This window comes from Anopheles merus, chromosome 3L (assembly GCF_017562075.2).
Source record: "Anopheles merus strain MAF chromosome 3L, AmerM5.1, whole genome shotgun sequence".
In the NCBI taxonomy this organism is placed as follows: Eukaryota; Metazoa; Arthropoda; class Insecta; order Diptera; family Culicidae; genus Anopheles; species Anopheles merus.
This window is the reverse complement of record NC_054085.1, coordinates 25,785,473-25,804,258: the sequence shown is the minus strand read 5'-3', so window position 1 is coordinate 25,804,258 and position 18,786 is coordinate 25,785,473. Positions and strand designations below refer to the sequence as shown.

At 47.1% G+C, this 18,786-nt stretch overlaps 1 protein-coding gene across 1 annotated transcript in view; it reads left to right on the top strand.

Annotated features, from left to right (window-relative positions):
- The window catches only part of LOC121598613 (serine-rich adhesin for platelets), a 252,456-nt gene that overhangs the window by 209,190 nt on the left and 24,480 nt on the right, over positions 1-18,786 (top strand). Inside the window, exon 2 of the mRNA XM_041925694.1 lies at positions 16,132-16,302. Coding sequence (XP_041781628.1) covers positions 16,132-16,302 — 171 coding nt within the window. The remainder of the gene's footprint in view (positions 1-16,131; positions 16,303-18,786) is intronic.

Genomic DNA, 18,786 nt, shown 5'->3' with positions numbered 1-18,786 from the left:
CGCTACCATCCTCCAGAGTTTGGCCACATGTTACCTAAACTTCAAATCTTTTAGGGAGAGGAGATGAGGGAGTTTCTAGAAACGCCACGGACATAAATTATGGTCATTTTATTACCCAACTTGTGTTATGTTGGTTGCTGGTTGGCTGGTTTGCCGGTCGAGATGAATCTATGAAAAATAAGGCAAACCCAGCAGGATCTGAGCATGATAATATTAGACGTATTGTGAAGGAAAGAAATTGAGTATTTGGTGTTATGTCCATGGGCTGTATTATTTTTTGTACCAAATTATACTGAAAAAGCTGTACCATTTTTTGTATCTTTTCGCCCGCAAGTATGCAATCCTAATTGCACACTGATTTAGTTGAAAGTGAATACGCCTTAAAGTATGCAAAAAGGAAAACAAATTTAGCTTATTTTTGCATTGCACCTTTTTCTATCATATATTAGTCATAAAAAAAGGCTCTACAGATTTTATTTTTTTACTCATCTCATCCACTCATGCAATCTCTGCTCAATTTACAAACCTACATTACACTAGTGTATACAGCAAGCTCACACCACTGGCATACCATTCAAGAATACCTCCCATAGCAAACTATCAGCGTGGATAAGCCCTTCCGGTAGCTGGCCAGAACCAAAACAAAACAAAAAAAAACTTACTCAATAGTTTACTCGCTCGCAAAAAGTGAAAGCATCGAACGGCAGGTTTACTGCTTCAGCTACACGCTTAATCGGTGGCCTGAAAAAAGGGTTCATTTTGATGTGGAGATGGGCACGGTGTACCTGCATACATGTGCAGTGCCGACCATTACCAGCAGCACCGGAAAAAGGCTCTCTCATCGAGCTCTCGCTCGCGCTCGCATCGAGCAATAAATCATAATGAAAATTTTAATTGGAAAATTTTGATTTATATCTTTGGAAAATTTCATCAATTAGACAAATTTAGTGGAAAACGGTTTTTTATCGCTTCGTACTTTTTTTTCCCCCGCATTTGGGCATCCTCCGGCTGAGAGTGGCAAAAGTAGGGGTTTCACTACTTTACGGAATCGGCGAAGGGAGGGTTTGGTAACACAGCATGATAAGCCTTGTATCGACGCAGAAGCTGTGCATTTTGCTAGTGCCCGCTGCCCAAAACGGAACACACAGAAAGGGAGAAAGAGAGAGAGTTGAAAGAACGTATAACCAGATTAATTGAGAACTATGAACAGGGCGAGTGTCGGATAATAATTGGATAGGGTTCGATGAGGACGAACATTCATCGGCTGGATGATCCTGCCCGTTCGGAACGCGTTACTTCCCTGCTTTGCGCTCATTCTTCCAGCATGCAGATGGCGGGAAAACGTTCGTTTTTACTTCACCCGTAATGCAATCGATCGGTATCGGTACTTTGAACGGTTGTAATCCTTCAATATCGGAGAACCGATTGGTGGCTATCGACTTCCGGTGTTCAGAATCTCGGCGAGGTGTACGCGAGCGGATTTATTTATTACGTCCGCTCTCTGCAACCGACGCCGCCACAAATTGATGGTGCTCAGCGATGATGATGAAATGTTGTAGCTCTCGTAAAATAATTCACACACTAAACACTTTCGTAAAATAAAGCCATTTGTTATTCTTCTTCACCGGAATGCTCTGTTTCGTCCCTGCAACCGTGTTTAGGCTTAGCCCATATAACCGGAACACACACCCAGGGCGCATCATATGATTGCGGTTGTATTGAATGTTTCTTGTGCAACCCAACCACACGATGCCAAGCAATAGGAATGGCTTTCGGTTGTCAAAAGTGGAACGCACCAACCCAAACCGCAACTGGACTATTCGAACAAGGAAACTTTTGCCCTTTGATACTTCCACCTTTGGTGGCCGAAGGAAACGGTGGAGCTCCACTTTCGATACAGTTAAAAGTTGCAGTTGATGGTCATTTGTAGACGGTGGTCGGTGTGGGGGTTTTAGCATTTTTGCATACTGGCTAGAAGAAAGGGGCAATTTATTTTACCCCCATTCTAACGTTACCGTACGAATAGTTTTAACAAGTCCAAGCGTTTACCGAAAAAGAAGCCTTTGAGACCGAATGTGCTGTGGATGTGAAGATGTTTAGCTGGTAATTTTTATGTTGTGGTCTTGGCTAGCACTGCACTCACTGCCTATTTGCTACGAGAGTTGTGCATCGAACCGTGCCGGTGGAAATAAATAAACCTTCAATATAGCTGACCGCAAGATTCTCATGTTGTGAATGGATTATTCAGAACACTAGACATTAAATGAGATTTAAAAAAACACTTCAATCTCATCGATACAGTTTTTAAGGAGCTTTTGTTACTAAAATTGCATACATTTAGGCGGTTTTTTTTCTGTTGACTATAAAAATAGTTACAAAATATGAAACAGTGATTTTATTTCATGGAGTTTTTATTTAGTTTAATTATTGTAAGCAAAACTGTAAATTTCAATAGTTATTTCAATCAAATTTCAATTTCTAATTTTTTTGTTTTTCAAACTGCCTTCACTAACTCGTTTCTGTTTGTCTTTATATTCTAATTTCAGGTGAGAAGCAAAAGCCAAAATGCTATCCAGAAAACCGACCGAGAAATCCGTACCCGGGAGTTTACGGAAAACCCTGAGAGCGCTGATAGAAATTCGTCCCGCACAACCGTACACAAAATCTTGAACCAACCCAATTTATGTCATCCTGATGGACAAATTTCCTGCCGAACGAATTTCCGGCCAGTGATTGAAAAATCAAACCGAAATGGCTAATTTGCGATACATACTGTCATCATACCGTGCCACAAAAACAAGCAGGGCTAGCCTTTTGCTTCGGCGGCCTAGCTTTCGTTCGTACTGAACCCGGCCGCCCCGTGACGGGAACGGTAGCGTCGACAGATAGTGCCTACCGATGGGCACACCGACCCTACTGTGTGGGTGTATGCGTGTCCAAGCACTCAGAGCAGGCAGTTAACATGATGTGTGGCTTGTCCTTCTTATCCCTTTATGGGCGACCTCCATTTCTCGAACCGTCAACACGGCCGGGGGCCAGAGTGACCATTTTCACGTAACCACCATAAGATCTAACGACGACAGGGCCCACTTTTCGACCGGGCAAACAGTCACCGTAGCGGGATTGCGCTCGCTTCGCGAGTAAATCATCGAAGGAGGGAAAAATAACGCGACCCGTGTGTTGGTGGCCCAACTGTCGTTTATTTTTCTTCGTAGGGCAGAAACGTAAACCTGCTAAGCAAGAAATTAGTATTCTGGTGGTGTAAAGTTTAAGGATTATTTCTTCAACTGCTTGCTTTTACGAGCCCATCCCGCGTCACGTCTTATCTGTTCGATCCGGCGATCAAATGGAAGGAACGGAAGTGTCTTGGAGCCGCAGTGCGTGCGGATTATGTTATTATGTTGCATCGGGGTTACGATTTTTTGCCCTTATTTGTCCTTATTAAATTGTGTGTTTGCTTCCTGCCGCTGATGCTGATGGAGGCAGATTTTGCCTGCCTCAAATAAGGTGGTGGTAGACCCAGTGCTGCGAGAGCGATAAAAAACGAAGCGGCTTGGCCTGCGAAATCCGACGCCCGAAAAATGTGCCACCATTTGTCGTGGGGAGGATTAAAGAGTAATAGGTTCGTTTGGCAGCATTGGGCGTCCCCTGCAAGCCCCCAGCAGCACACTCCGATTGGCTTACATAACCTTTTCGAATTTATACGTTCGCCTGTTTAATTTCTTCCCCGGAATGGGGGCTTGTTTTTGGGAAATTTGTCCGGGGCACTGCCAGGAATTTCGGGAATTTAATTTAAATGGAGCCATTTTGATTCGAACCGGCGCTGTCTTGCCGAAGGCGCCACAAAAAAGGGCTACCGTGTGGTAGCATGAAAAATCGCTAAATAAGTAGATCGCTTTCGGGAGCTAAAACGCTCGTTAGCACTGTCGAGCAAGCGCAAATCGGCGCAATCGGAACGGTAAAGCGGGGCGAGACTGCTCGATTTTTATTTAATCCACCACGTTAATTGAATCGAACCGAAGATAGCATGTAAAAGCCTCTAGAGAGTCACTACCAACCACTCTTTGTAAGTGTGTGTGTTTGGTTGTGTAGAAAGACAAAACCTCTCCATAAGAAAATGCATAATTTAGTGCAAAATTTCATTTCCGCCCCTATGCTAGGGCTTCTTATTTGTGCCAGCTTGCGGGAAAAGCATTGCATTTTAGCTCTCAATTTCCATTATCGAGCAACGCATTCGGTAGTGGAGGGTTACACATCGTCACATTTCACGCCCCGTTGCAAACACGGGCAAGCGAATCTCTTTCCCTCCTACATACCTACACACGCACTCACACTACACTCCCCGAAATCAATCGACCCGTTCGGCGAACGGAGGGACGGAAGAGCAAAATGGGAGCGGAAAAACTTTTCGCTTCACTTCAAAAGTAACTCTTGCCTACCTCTAGGGGGCACCTGAAATTGTGAACGGCCCGTTCGGTATTGCCATCGACATCTTTATGGTGGCTCTCCCGGGGGACTCATTCCGGTGCCGAGCGCGCCCTGTCTCTTTCAGTCAGCACTTTTCCTTTACCGGTGGCGAATGGCGCGTTGTGAGTGTGGGTTGTTTTTGCCTCCTGCCCCATTTGGATACGGTTTTGTAATCTTACTTTACTAAACACATTACTTTATATGGCAAACAGAGGAAAGGAGCAAAACTGTTGACTAAACAGTAGTCCCCGTTCGCGCGGACTGAACACTGAAAACTTCTTTTCAATTTGTTCACGCTGCTTCCAAACCCGTTACGACCCATCCATTCCAAGTGACGATGCGTGTGTGGCTATTGAGAAGAAGAGCAAAGGGGGGGGAAAATGAAACCCCCTAAATGTATACCTCGCCGCATCGCCCTCGCTAACAGACACTATCGGCGCTGTCAAAGCCCGGGCGACGGTAACGCACACTTATCGCTCGATTGTGTCCAATTGCTTTCGCCTTTTCCGAGCGGCTTATCGTGCTGTAGTTGCTTCATCGGCTACATAAACAGCCCCGTACAAACTGCATCTCGTACGGCGGTAGTGTGTATGGCTCCCCGTGCGCTGTGTACATCCCAAAAACGGGCTGGCGATAAAATCTCGGACTCTTTTCGAGCCTCTTCCCGGAGCTTTCTTAGCTGCGCCATAATCCACGATAAATGTGTGTCCACTTGAAGTGTTAAGGCGCAAGGCGACACTTTACTCGGGTTAAGCCTACGGTGATGTCACTGGGTGTCACTGAGCTAAAGGATGGTGGTCCGGTTCCTTGCCTGCCAAATAATACACCGATTAGACCGATGGGCATGCGAAGGCTTTAAATGGCAAAGGCCTGGAGGACCAGGAGCGTGGCAACCTTCTGCCATGATAGATACATCCTCAAGATATCACCCCCGTCTTCGGGGCTTTTTTCTTTTTCTTTATAACATTGTAAGTGCTCGGGGTTGGGAAAAGGAACGCTTAACCGAAAACTTCCGCTCCGGATTATGAGCGACAAGTGCCCCATTGTTGGGGGGGTTTTTTGGGCACACAGTTCCTTGCTATGGCGGTGGCGCCACCATCCTCGCTCTATTATCTGGGGAGCTGTTGTTCGATAGTGTCTAGCGAGATGGCGCTAGCTGCCGTGATGGGGAAGCCGCGCGGAAGCCTTTTGATGGCCGGAAGGATCTCTCGGAAGTGTCAGTGCGCAAATGTCGGGGCAAATGTCTGAACGTCGAACGGCGTTGTAGTTTAATGGATATTGCTTCGGGTTGACTGGGGGAGCGCTACTACGGGATACGGGACGGCAATTAACGACGCGTCACACTGTATCGCAAGGATACGCACGCAGTTCGTTGATGGCAGCTGTTAACTGCATATGACTGTCATTCTGTGCGGAAAATGGGCTGCTGTACACGCCAGTTGCCCCGCGATGCCTGTGCTAGTTTGCCTCCAGGGGGACATCTCAGTACACTGCGCCAGTAACATCGGATGGTGATGCTTGCGATTAGTGGTATGGTTTGTCGTACCCCGCCACTAGCGAGCTGCGTGAGTAGTGATGATAAAATAGTGAATTTATATTGCAGTACATTACTTCCCTGTTCGTTCAGGGATTAGGGGTTACAATGTACAAAAAGACGCAAGAAGCTCCACAAGCAAAACTGCCAGAATTAATCAGCAAAAGTTGCACACCGTTCAGTGGTTTTAAAACAAAGGAATGCTTTTAATACAGCCAAACATAATGGCTCTACAGTAGCGTACATTTTCATCAGTTTAGCAGCAACAACTCAACCAGAACGCTTCAACCGATCAGAGATGTACGGTTCACTCGGGAGACGGCTACGGCTATCTCTACAAGTTGGAAAATGGAAAATATTGACTAGAGCGCATCCCGTCTTTTCAACGATGATCTCTCTAGCTCTAGTGGTGTGGCGTCCAGTTGAATAGATCCAGACAAGCACACACACACACACCACTCCTTGCCTGTAGTACCGCCCGTTTCAAACATTCTTCAACTGTAGGAAACATGGATCACCCTTTACAGAGAGCTCGCTGTGGCTAGGAAACAAATATTTATAAACCTTAATAAACCGCTCCGTGGTGCTCTCCACGTTACCTACCCACGCACGGGACGGTGGAGAGTGTTTTGCAAAGCGAGAAAATACCACGACGCGGCTGTGTGTGTTTGTGCTGGCATGTAACCATGACACACGATGTCATCCGGGGCCGGTCTGGGTCGGGTTTTTGTGAAAATATTTACCAACTTGTGTACTTGGGGACTGTGTGCGGTATGTCAGCCGGTCAGCGTACCTCAGCCCCAGTAGTCTGCCCTATCACCGGGAGAAAGAGAGGGTGAGAGAGCAGCGGGATCTTCTTTTTCCGCGTAATGAAGACCCGTATGTGTGTGTGTGTATATGTTCACAGTTGTTCATTCAATAGCAACAAGCCATGCGGGAAGCGGGATGGTCGGTTGTGTGCTCTATTACAACAAATTACCTTAGGTAAGTGCTTACCAAAACGAAGAACGATGGGCGGTTTAGGATGCTACTGGAACGAAGCAAGCTCCAGTACAGTGGTGCCTGCTATCCCAAGCGAAGTGGCTCGTTTGTTACACTACATGGGAGAGCAGCCATTTTAGCAGCAATAGGGCCCACTTGTGGTTGCTGCACCGAGCTACAATGCGGTGCGGTTTATCCGGCTCGAAGGACCAAGTTTTGCATAAAGCAAATTATAAGCGTGAACTTCTTTGCTTCTTTATTTGCAAACTTGATAGTTTGCTGGCACCAAGACCAAGTGGGGTCTGCTTGATTATTAGACGCAAACATTAAAACTCGGCTAAGGAAGTTTGCACAAATAATTATTATCAGCTGCTTGTTCTACAGATAACCGCAACTGTAAAACGCTCGCCTAATATGCTGCCCATTTCACACACAAACATCACCGGCGGTCTGGTGGCTAATTGCAAGCAGCACGCCGCAACAACCCGCCACCCAAATGGGAAGAGCAAATCGTTTGCTTCCGGTTTTAATATTTAAAACCGATTCCCTTTTGCTGATCTTCGCCGACAAACAGCTAGACTCAATGGTGGGATCAGTTTCCGGCGCTGGAATGAAGATTGCAGTGGCAAACAAACAAAACGTGAAACTCTTACTCTCTTTATCTCTATTTTTTGTTGGCTCCTCCCCTCTCGCATCGACTGTTGTGCCAACGGCCACAGGAATCATAAACTTCAATAGCAGACGGGTAGCAAAACAAACTCGTTGATTAAATTATCTTCCCACCCGGATCCCGTTCCCAGCGCTGTTGTTGTTGTGTGTCTGCGTGTGCTTGTTTGGCTAGAGTGCAGTTTTGCCGGGGAGCTGTTGCTGGAGAATCTTTTTCCACTGCAACGAAGGTGTTTTGTCGGACTGCCGGAGTTTAGTCTTTTTTATTCTCACACGCTCGCCTTTCCTCTTTGTTTGTATTTTCTAACGCGCTGTACAGGAAGCTGCTTCGCTCTGGCACTGGGAGGGTACTGGTGCTGGAATAAAATGAGTAGAAAATTAAGCTCTTGTTCATCACACAAGCAGCAGCGACACCGTCCGTGCTTGACTCCACATTAGCAAAAACGGCAAAAACCAAGATAACAATAATTCATCCTTTTACCGCACACCCTATAGAGGGAAGGACCTGCTCGCACCCAAGAAACTTCTCAGCACGCTCCGCTCTATACAGCGATGCCAAAAAACAATAGCGCCCCTCGGAAGCGTTGCTGCCCGATCCCTCGCCAGGACCCGCCAGAGAAAGTGCGACAGAGTCGGCCCCCCAGAATTAATGACACTTGAAAGGACTGGCACTTAATTTCTGTCGTATGAAAACACCGCTTTTGTTCCGCTTCCTTTTCTTTGCTGATGGCGGGTGGTTTTTATTCTCCGCTTTTCTGGTTGCCACAGTCTGCTGCCACTCCGTGCTTATCCTTCTTTCAAACAGGGTTTTGGTGCAACAGGAGAGACGACACCCGTTTGACACTTGGTACCCTTGATGCAATGCCGTCAGATGGCGCTGTCTCGCTTTCGCTCTCTCTCTCTCTCGGGGGTGAAATCTAGTGTTCATTTCTCGGCGTCGTTTGGTGTCCTCATTTCTGCTGCCTACTGCCTGCTCGTGTCTTCACAATAAATCTTCCCCCTTTGCTGCCGTTGGTATTGCATCTGCCATCTGGTGGGAAAAAAACACACACACTCCCACACACAAACAGTATCTTTGACTCGGTTCACAGTTGCCTCTTCAGAGGGAGCGGTGTAGGGTGTAAATGCAGCACTAGCAACCCTTTTTCTACCGCGTGTATGCAGTGCAGACCGATGTTGGAAAAACACCGGAGATCCGGTTTTTGTTTTTCCGTCCCACGTTCTGCATCGTTGCCATCGTCGCCGGCAACCAGTGGCCGAGTACCGGTAGTTAGTGGACGGGACGCTTGGCCGGGACGTACGGCGGGAACGCATTAAGACGAACACACCGCAAACCAAGCATTAAACGACACACGACGATAGCAATTTTGCCACCATCGTCATCGTCACTCGGTAGCCGTCGGTCCAAGGTTCCAAGTGTTTCATGCGGCCGGCGTGTGTGTGTGTGTGTGTTTGGTACAAATGAGCAACCAGGACCATTCTTCTAGCACACAAACACAGCACCGACGAAAGGGGTAAAATAAATGGGCACAGCACTGTTGCTGCAGGAAACAACAGCACACAAAAAGAAAGGCACTCGGAAGAGCGCAGTGGTGGTGGTGTTGTCTTCGTTTCTTGGTGTATAAAAACGGAGCACGGCAAACAACCACCCCCGAATGAAGGGACCGGCTCGACCACTTGGAAACATCATAACCTTCCTCAAATAACATATGTTTATTGCCAATGAATGCAAAGGCGTGAATGCCATCGCCGGAAGTCCAAATAGCGAAAGAAAAAAAAAACAGGTCATTTCGTTCCGGGGTGCAGTGGTTTGTTTCGGTCCAAACACGCCGACATTTTGCCAACGCTTTGTAGCGAAAACAAAAAGCTTTTTCCCCCCTCTATTCAAAACTTGTGTGAAAGGCGCACTTGTGTGAAGGAACAAAATGGTTTCCTCCGGTTGGCTCTTGCTGTTATCCTTTGCTCTCGAGTCTTGGATTTGGCCCGGGAACGGGAGTACTTGTTGAATTAGCAATTGAAGCACAAGCAAATAAACAAGGACACACACACACAAACGCAATCGAAATAGTGTTGCTGGGGGAAGAGGCAAAGAGAGGCGAGGAGACACAACACGGGACGCCCACTGTTGTTTCATCGACGACGCCCGGAAGTGAATCATAGAGCCGCAAACCAGCAGGCGACGACGACGACGTTTTGAACTCGGTTGGTTTTTGTTATGTCGCGAACTGTGACGCGCGGGGGCGAGCGGGCGAGCTCGTGACCAAATGGCCATTTTCGGTTCGTTTTTGTAGGCGTTAGCAGGTCGTACCCAAACCCTACCGTGGATGCAGCGGATGCAATGAAAGGGCAGTAACTTATCGCACTCGTTTTTTGCCGTAGGCCATCGTGTCGCAGCGGGTTACGTGTTTAATAATGTTGAAAATGTTTTATTTACTCAGGAGTTGGAAATTGGGTAAAGCGATGATACGGAAATGGTGTAGGAGGAAGATATTACCATAGTTTAGCGAATCGCAGACTGAGTTGATTGCCATAATTACAGACAAAAAGCACAAACCCTGGAACAACCCCGTTTTGAAGCATACTTTTAAACTATTACGACTTGGGGTTTGCATACATTTAGGCGCATTGGCAATGGGGTTAGTTTTCAAATGAATAGTACAACTTCTGCAATTATCTTTGCCGGTTTATATGCGGCGTCGGACAAAGTGTTTGTTTGTCTTCTGTTTTTGTTGCCATGTGCTGAAACTTGTTCGGTCACTTTTTTGTTTTATTTTTCGTTAAAGTATGGAAACATAAAATCGAATAACACCGAACCAGCGCTATAAACATGTTGCCTGATCATCCCGTTCGGACAGTTCGCACATTGCACTGAACATGAACATGCCAGCCCATTCATTGCTTGAACCCCCGGGGGAGAGATATTCCTTAACCTTCTTTCGCTTGTCCCTGGCGATCCCGACGCTGCTCCATTCTAACGAAACGACCTGTGCTAATCGTTAATGGATTCCGAAAAAAAAAAACTTGGACATCCTTACTGACTTCGGACGTGCGCTCTGTCGCCGTTGGTGTGTACAGAACGGCGGATACGTTATAAATTGCACCCATTGACACACGGCCGCATACCAGGAATGGCAACAGCAGATCCACAAAGACACGCGACGACCGTTAAACTGACCGATTCCGATTCCGTGCGCGGCGAAGGAAACCCATCCGCTTTTACTTTTACTGCCCATTCTGGTGCGCCGAGGCGCCCAGCGTCTAGTCAGCTTTATTGCCCTTACGCGTCGGGCAGTCGTTTTTTTTTTTTCGTTCTGTGTAGCTTTGTTTGCCACACAAGCTCCACTTCCTACCGCACTTCCGGCTCGGGACGCTTTTCGCTCACCGGAACAACCTCTGGCTCTCTTTCTCTCTCTGGCATAATTTCGTTCTGGCGCGCCAAAGCAACGATTAGAATTTAATGATTGTCGTCTCGCTGGGTGCTTATGGGCTGGGTTGCTTTCACGGCTGTTTGCCATTCTTCATGGCCATGGTTTAAGCAGGGTACTAGCGTGGAATTGGTGGACTAGTTTTTATTAGCATCGTTTAAAAAGCGACCCACAGCCATTGGTGTCATAAAAAAAAATAGTGAAGAAGACGGTGGGCAGATAGAAATGTTTAATGTGACCCATTCTCGTCAGATGGCGCTTTATTAGTGCTATTGCTATACGACGGACGGAGTAAATTTGCATTCGAAGCAGTTTTGCAGTAATAGCGCCTAAATGTATGCAATTGGACGTTTTTATGTGAAATGGATTTTCTAGTTATCTATTTTTATTGCCTTTTGGAAAGAAAATCATTGCTCTACAAATTAATTCCAGCGCGCTTTTATCTGATCAAATAACCAATCCATCATCTATCTTACGTGCGCGAGCATTATGGCTCCGTGGTTTCTTAAAAAAAAACAGCTTTAAAACAATATGAACCTATAAAATGGTGAAGCAAAACTACCTGCACGAAACCACCATGCCATCATCATTACGCAGCCCAAAAGGCATTACACTTCGGCCAACGATGTTTGGTTAGGCGAACGTTTCGACAGTGACAGTTTGTTCATTTTCACTTGCTGACTCGGTTCTTCTACGGCCAGCTCCGTGGGCCCGAATTCCACTTTCACTTTCCATAATGCTGCATCGTTTCGGGGCTCCGTAGCTTCCATCGCTCCGTCTCGCTATCGTACCACACCACAATCCATCAGCAGCAGCAGCAGTGTGGCCGAGCAGACTCCCAAACCCAGGCCGCTTTTATCACGATGCTTCCTTTTGTGTATGTGTGTCTGCACACAGCTCACATCCAAGGCACCATTTCCGATGATGAACGGGAGAGACTGATGTTGATCGTAATCATAATGATAATGAATATTGTTTTCATTTTCCACTTCAACCATCGTTCACGTCGTCCGAGCGGCTCCACACGAATGGTAGCCCGGGGCAGGGCGGGAGGGGACCTTTGGGCCCGAGACTTTCCATCACCATTACCGCTCGCGCTCACGTGAGAAGGCAAATCATCGTCGGGTGTCACCGGCGTGGAGTGGGTGCGGGGTGTGGCGAGCTGTGTTTCGCTTTATTCCACTTTTCCATTAGCCAGCTCTCTGCCCTGTGTTGTTGTGGGCCATTTCGGGCCGCCCGCCCGCGTCCCCACTGAGGCTGAGTGTGATTTAGTTGCACACGTGCGACCATCTCCACCCTCTCCATCCTACTGCTGACAGACAAAGTTATGATGGCCTGGGCCACCGAATGCTGGGAGCGCAATTTTTCGCCACATCACCGCCGCCACCGATGGTATGCTGGGTGGGTGCTGTAGTTGCTGCTCATTTCCACGGCCCGGTGAAGTAAGCTGTTAAAACGGAAGCGCACACATGGGTTTGTGGGTGTGTGTGTGTGCAGTGTGCTGGAAAGTAATCATTTAATAAGAGAGATGAAGGATGTGTTTACCGTTTACCAGGGTGTTGTGGTTTACCATTCCGCGGCACGGCAGAGAAGATAAAAACGCGCGTATGGTGTGTGGGAGGGATGCGCAGCAAATGATCTCTCCGGTATGTGCTTTCCACCTGAGCCACATACCGGTGCACTCACCGCACACACACACACACTGGGCTATTCATTCGACAGCAGTTCGATGGCACTCAAACTGTGTCTGTGGTCGGCTGTAGCGCGCTGTTTTTTTACGATTTTTGGCATTTCGGAGTGTTTACCGTCAAACTCCAAGGATCGTAAATTTAATTTAATTAAGAGCTATCTCTGCGGCTGTCTTCTCTTTTTTTTCTCTCTTTCCTCCACGACAGCCGTAACTTCTCGCGGAAAAACACATATACACACACACACACACACGCACCAGACCCACTTCATTCGGTGTTAAAATGAGTAATTGTGTTCTTTTCTTTTACGATTATGCGATTCTCTGCTAACCTTTTTAATACATTATGGGTTTTGGCTCTCCACCAATTGCTTCTTTCTCCCAATGAAGTTTTTTTCTTTTTTCGCTGGTCCTATCTGTGCCGAGCAATCCAACGATGGGCTTTTCATTTGGTGACACTTTCACCATCGCTTCCAATTTGCCAACAACCTGCCCGCCCTTGGAGTTGTCATGTATTTTATTTCATTATTTAAAACATCATTTTCCACCCAACAAAATACTTTGAGGATGGGGGGGGGGTAACCACGAAAGAAGTCTGAAATTCAGTGACAAAAGCGGAGGCGGAGGCCAAAGTGGAAAGGCCGTACCATGAGATGAGAAAGGATAATCATAAAAGTAAGCTTATTTGTGTGTGTTATTAAACTTTTCCCTCTCGCCCCACCGGTTCGCAGGAAACATGTCATTGCGCGGCCCCCTGTCTGACACGCATAACCTCTTAGCGGGTCGTTTTTTGTTTTGTTTTACTTTACTTTTTATTAACATTTTACAAGCCTTGCCAGCGCTGCGGATCAAGCAAGCTTTCGCTATAAAACGATCCAACGTGTGGTCACGGGGTGTCGTCCAACGACCATCGACATGGTGGGCTGTGTTTGAGATGAGGATAAAGCAGTTCGAAATGGCCAGTAACGGTAGTTGATGGACAACCAACGGGTGAGGTCAGGGTAGGTAGGAGGGTACCCCGTTAAAACGGAGCAATGAATGAGCGCGTAAAACTGGGAATAAATAAATTAACGCAAATAAAACGCAACCGAGCGCGGTCGGCACCGTTCATAACGTATAAAATCATCACTCACTGACAGGGCTTTGATGGCGTGCGAGCGGTTTGCACGGAGAAGGTGACAAAATGTTATGCTTTATTTTTTTCTAACGATGCAAAAGCATCGTTAAAGTCAACTCTTGGGTCCCTTTAAACCGACCATTCGACCATGGCTACCTTTTTAACTGCCGCCCGTGGTCAAACCCATGCAACACACTCTCTTCGTCGTTTGGGTTTGACTTCGGGGCGCTGTTAGAAGCACTGTGGTTGAATATTAATTTGTGTTCACCATTTCACCCTGTCCACGAACCATTTTTCACTGCCCTGCCCATTGCCTACATTCGGGAGGTTAGTGGACCGTAATTGATACGCACTCGCCAAAAGCACCTTAACAGGGCAACCCATTTCGAGCTGAAGCACTTTACAGCAGTGTTGTGCAGTAAATCGGCTTACCCAAAGCTTCTCTCTGCCATTTCGAAGAGTTCGGTGTGAGTGTGTGTGTATTGTGTGCCGACAGTCCGAAATGGTTTTGATTTTTGGGCTGTCGCTCAATCAAAATCAAGCAAGAAAAGGCGAAAAGAGAGTTAGGCGCAGAGCGCACACCACACACACCGGCTCCGGATGTTGCTGTGTCGGGTTGTCAAGTTTCTGTTCCGTGCTGTAGTTGTTACGGGCCATGAAATGACCTACGGGTACGGTTCGCTACAAGCTGATGCTGCGCATACGGTTCCAGCGAATGCAGTTTGCTACCCCAGGCAGCTGCAATAGGTTTTGGATGTGGAAGGTTGAAGGTAGCGAAACGGGGTATTTTAATTTTGTCCCGTAACATGTACGAACGCTGAGGCTTCGCTTGTAGGCTTGTCTAGCTGTCCGTCCACACACGCACGCACACTCAGTGGCAGTGCCACCTGGGTTTCCTTTTCCCCCGCTGGGCTTCAATTAATTTCGTTACATTCAATTAAAGTTGAAAATTTAATTGCACAAATCGCCTACCGATATAATACCGTTTATTAGATGCAGACCCCAGGGCAAGAGTGGCCCGGGTGTGTTGAAGTCTACTACCGATGCTATGCGTCCCCGAGTGTCCACACACAAGCTGCAAAATGGCTACCGTGCTTTGGAGCCGACGGTGAGGTCTGACGGTGTTCCACCGGACTTGTTCGGGGCTGGCAGAAACCGTACACATTGAAGCTTTGACTTAACGACCGGTTTCTGTTCGTGTAGCACCACCCGGCCGGTGCTGCTACTCTCGGGGGCTTTTCCATTTTGCCGAGATTTGCCCCCCCCCCCCACGCACACACATACACACTTGCCACCGGTTCGGTGGCAATTCAACCCACCGGACAGAACGCAATACGTGATACAACAATGTTACGGAGCAATGTTATGCTGCTGCGATTTATTTTGACAACACTCGTACTGCGGGATGGACGGCGGATCGTGCTGGGGTGTTTGCGGAAGCGGCACAACATGGCCGTATCGTCCTACCTATTGCATGTCGTTGGGCACTGGGACATCTTGCGATGGTTTGGGGATGGTTTGGAGCCCGAGATAAGATAGTTGTGTCGCAGCAGCAGCAGCCAACCGCTACGCCGCGTGTGTGTTACCTGCTGTGCGGTTGGTTTTGGGGTTTAGCTTCAGCTCCTTGCGTGATCTCGTGTCAATCGAGCTGCCGGAGCGGGGCAGAGAACGTACGCTTGCTTGTAGTGCTTTTCTAACAAGCTTTCTAACAAGAACTGTACAAATATTAATATTGTCGCAACAGCAGCCGGGGTCGAGGGATCAGGTCTTTGCCAGCAAACTGGTGACATCTGCTCGAGCAGATGCTACAGCTTAGTTAAGCTAGATACAAAATGCTTCATTCTTAGATAATGTTGCGAATAAAAGGTTACAAAACTAAATGCTTGCAAATAATAACTGTTTGATAAAGTGTCAAATAATCATATTTTTACATTATGCATCACAAGTTGACGCCTAAAAGTATGCAATCCGCATTTCAAATATATCGTTTTCTCGATAACTTTGTCTCTTTTAATACATTATGTTATATGAGAAGTCATTGTTTAGTGATATCATTGCAAAAAGCTTCTCCATTCATTCGTCAAAGTACCTTCCCCCCTTATGAAACAAAAAAAAAATTAATTCGCCGAAATGTATGCAATCATCATTGCAAATATGGATTTTTAAAGAATTTAAGTACACTACACTAGCGTAACATGATGAAACTTTTTTGTTTTAATATATTTTTCCCACTTCTTTCTTTCTTCCATTCCAGGGTCGTTGCAATCGTGAGAAACCACCGTGTAAATACTTTCATCCCCCACAGCACCTGAAGGACCAGCTGCTGATTAACGGAAGAAACCATCTCGCCTTGAAGAACGCCCTGATGCAACAGATGGGAATTTCACCCGGCCAGCCGGTTCTGCCCGGCCAAGTGCCAGCAGTGGTAAGTTCCCTGCCCCGTCTCCTACGCTTCGGCCACCGTCGTCCAACGAGTCGCGTCCAACAGGACATTTTCATGTCCCTCCCCCTCCCCCCAGAGCAAGTGCTAGTGAACGCGATTGTCGGAAACCGAAACGACGCTCTGGCGTTCGAGTCTCAGGACATTGTTTGTTCATATCTTCTCCTAAGATTCACCGAATAGACTTCCAAACAGTGCACAACGGGAGCGGTACCGTTTGCATACCGTTTAATGTGTTAAATTGTCATTGATTTTGTTTCGCCATACCCGTGACTGTATCGTATCTGTTACCTGAATTTAATGTTCCTTCCATCATCGAATTCTCGTCACAACCGTCTATCATTCATCTGTGCCAAATTGGAATACTCATCCTTTCATCGGAATCCGAATCGTCACATCAATCGCGTCTATCACCTCACCTACCCACTTCATCTTCTCCCCACCAAGCTCTTCTCATTACACCTTATGTTGCGCGCTTTTCCATGCTCTCCCTCTGTCACACGTCACGTTCGCTCGCTCGCTCCTTATGATTTCGTTTACCGGGTAAACCTTTGCGGGTTACCCAAGCAACACAACAACACCACAAGAAGAAGAAGAAGAAGCAGAAGAGCTGCAGCAGTGAGCAAGAGCAGCAAGAGAGCTGTAAGCGTCGTCCAACGTCGTCCCCATACAACCGTTCTGGGAAGAGCAGAGAAATGTCTTATGCGATATCTTGGGACTGCCTGCATGCGATAGGCGTGAACGTTTCTTTGTGAATTGTTGCGCGTGCCGTCGTGGAGGAGCTACTTGTAAACGCATAACCTCAACCCAATTATCTCTACACTCAATTCCTTAACAAAAAAAGACGACTGTTTGTGTTCGCGTGTGTGAGAATTTTTCTGAGAGAAATACTAATGTTTTTTTTTTGTGCTAATTATTTGCCTGAAATTCTAACACGGCTGCTCGCTATTACAGTACAGACAGGAGGAAAGAAAACATAACGCTAAACCAAGCTGCATCTGTTTATTCGTTTTTTTTTTGTTTCCCCACTTATATCTTTTCGTTTTCCTTAGCATTTTGCAATCTAATACAATTCGAATCAACCAAAAAACAAACGCTCTCAAATTTCTTCCGCTGCTTCATAAAATCATAAACTCGTTTCATATCGTCGCAATGTCGGCTGCTTCACTTCACTCGCCGGAATTCCACGACTCAGAAGTGTGTGTCGTCAAGAGGCTTCAGACTTTTAATTGCTATCAACTCATTCTTCAGTGGTGGTTGAATTGATGTATACCTTTTCATCCAGCTGAGTGTGCCTTCGGTGGGCGCAACACACTCGCGTCCCAAGCGCAGTAATTAGTGATAGAACGAGCGAGCACGCTCGGTCCGCTACCTCAAGGTACTTCAGATTTTCCCGAAACTAAGGTCGTGAATCGTTCGTTTTCGAGACTGTGCAATGGAAGTGCACAAATTAAGCACGAAACAACGGCGTCAAGTGATGCTTTTTTGACAGGAACCACCACCTAGCGGCCCTTCTTCTACGCCCACACCCTCCCCCGACCCTTACTCTCCAACGTTTACCAACCATCCTTAACTTACTTTGTTCTGTTGTAATTTTTAAGGTATTGAGAGGTACGGTACGACCAACCGCTCTCACCAGTGTAAGGCAGGACGCATTGTTAGTGCAGGTGGTCCGAGTGAAGCAAACGATCGCAACGAGCTAGCACCAAAGTACCGTCGACCGTCTGTGCTAGCCTTTTCCTCGAGCGTACGATCGGTAAGCGTGTCCCAGTACTTCTCCACACTGTGGTGCGGTGGATATGCGGTGGTGCCATCTTCCATCCCTCCAACTTGCCTCTTTTGCCGCTTCACAAGCGAGGGACAGTACCGACACAGTATCGCTTGTATTTAGGGTGCCGCCTCGGGTACTTTCGCAGTAGACCTCAAACCGTGGACCAGCAGGATGGCCCCGTAGAACACCGCCAATCGCAGCTCGTTTTAGGACCAAACGTCAGGGCGAGGGATTGCTTTCGCTTGGGCCAGGGCTAGAGCTAGATACGAAGCAAAGAAGCATTGGTATATTCGGCTGCATGGGCTGTGCAACTTTGGCAGAGGTCCTTGGTTGTTTTCTTTTGTTAGAGATACTCCAGAATGGTTACACGATTCTTCCCCCCCATGGCTTGCCTTCCCACTCAAACTTCTTGCGCACGGTGTACCCCGCCTGCTGGGAGTGCTTGCCTCAGTTTCTCCTCTGCATCATCTGCTTAGTTTTTGTATCGGTTTTGTATTCTGCTGAAACTTCCCCCAAGTAAGACTGAATGCCATATAACTTCTAGCAAACTATTCGACCTTCATTCTAATTAATCTAATTTCCAATGTTTTCTACTCTTCATTTCCCTTCGATAAATGCTACTGTTAAGAGCTACCAACATGTCCGGGCGATTTTATCGAGTCGATTTCAATGATGAAGAGCTTTTGTGTTGCAGATTG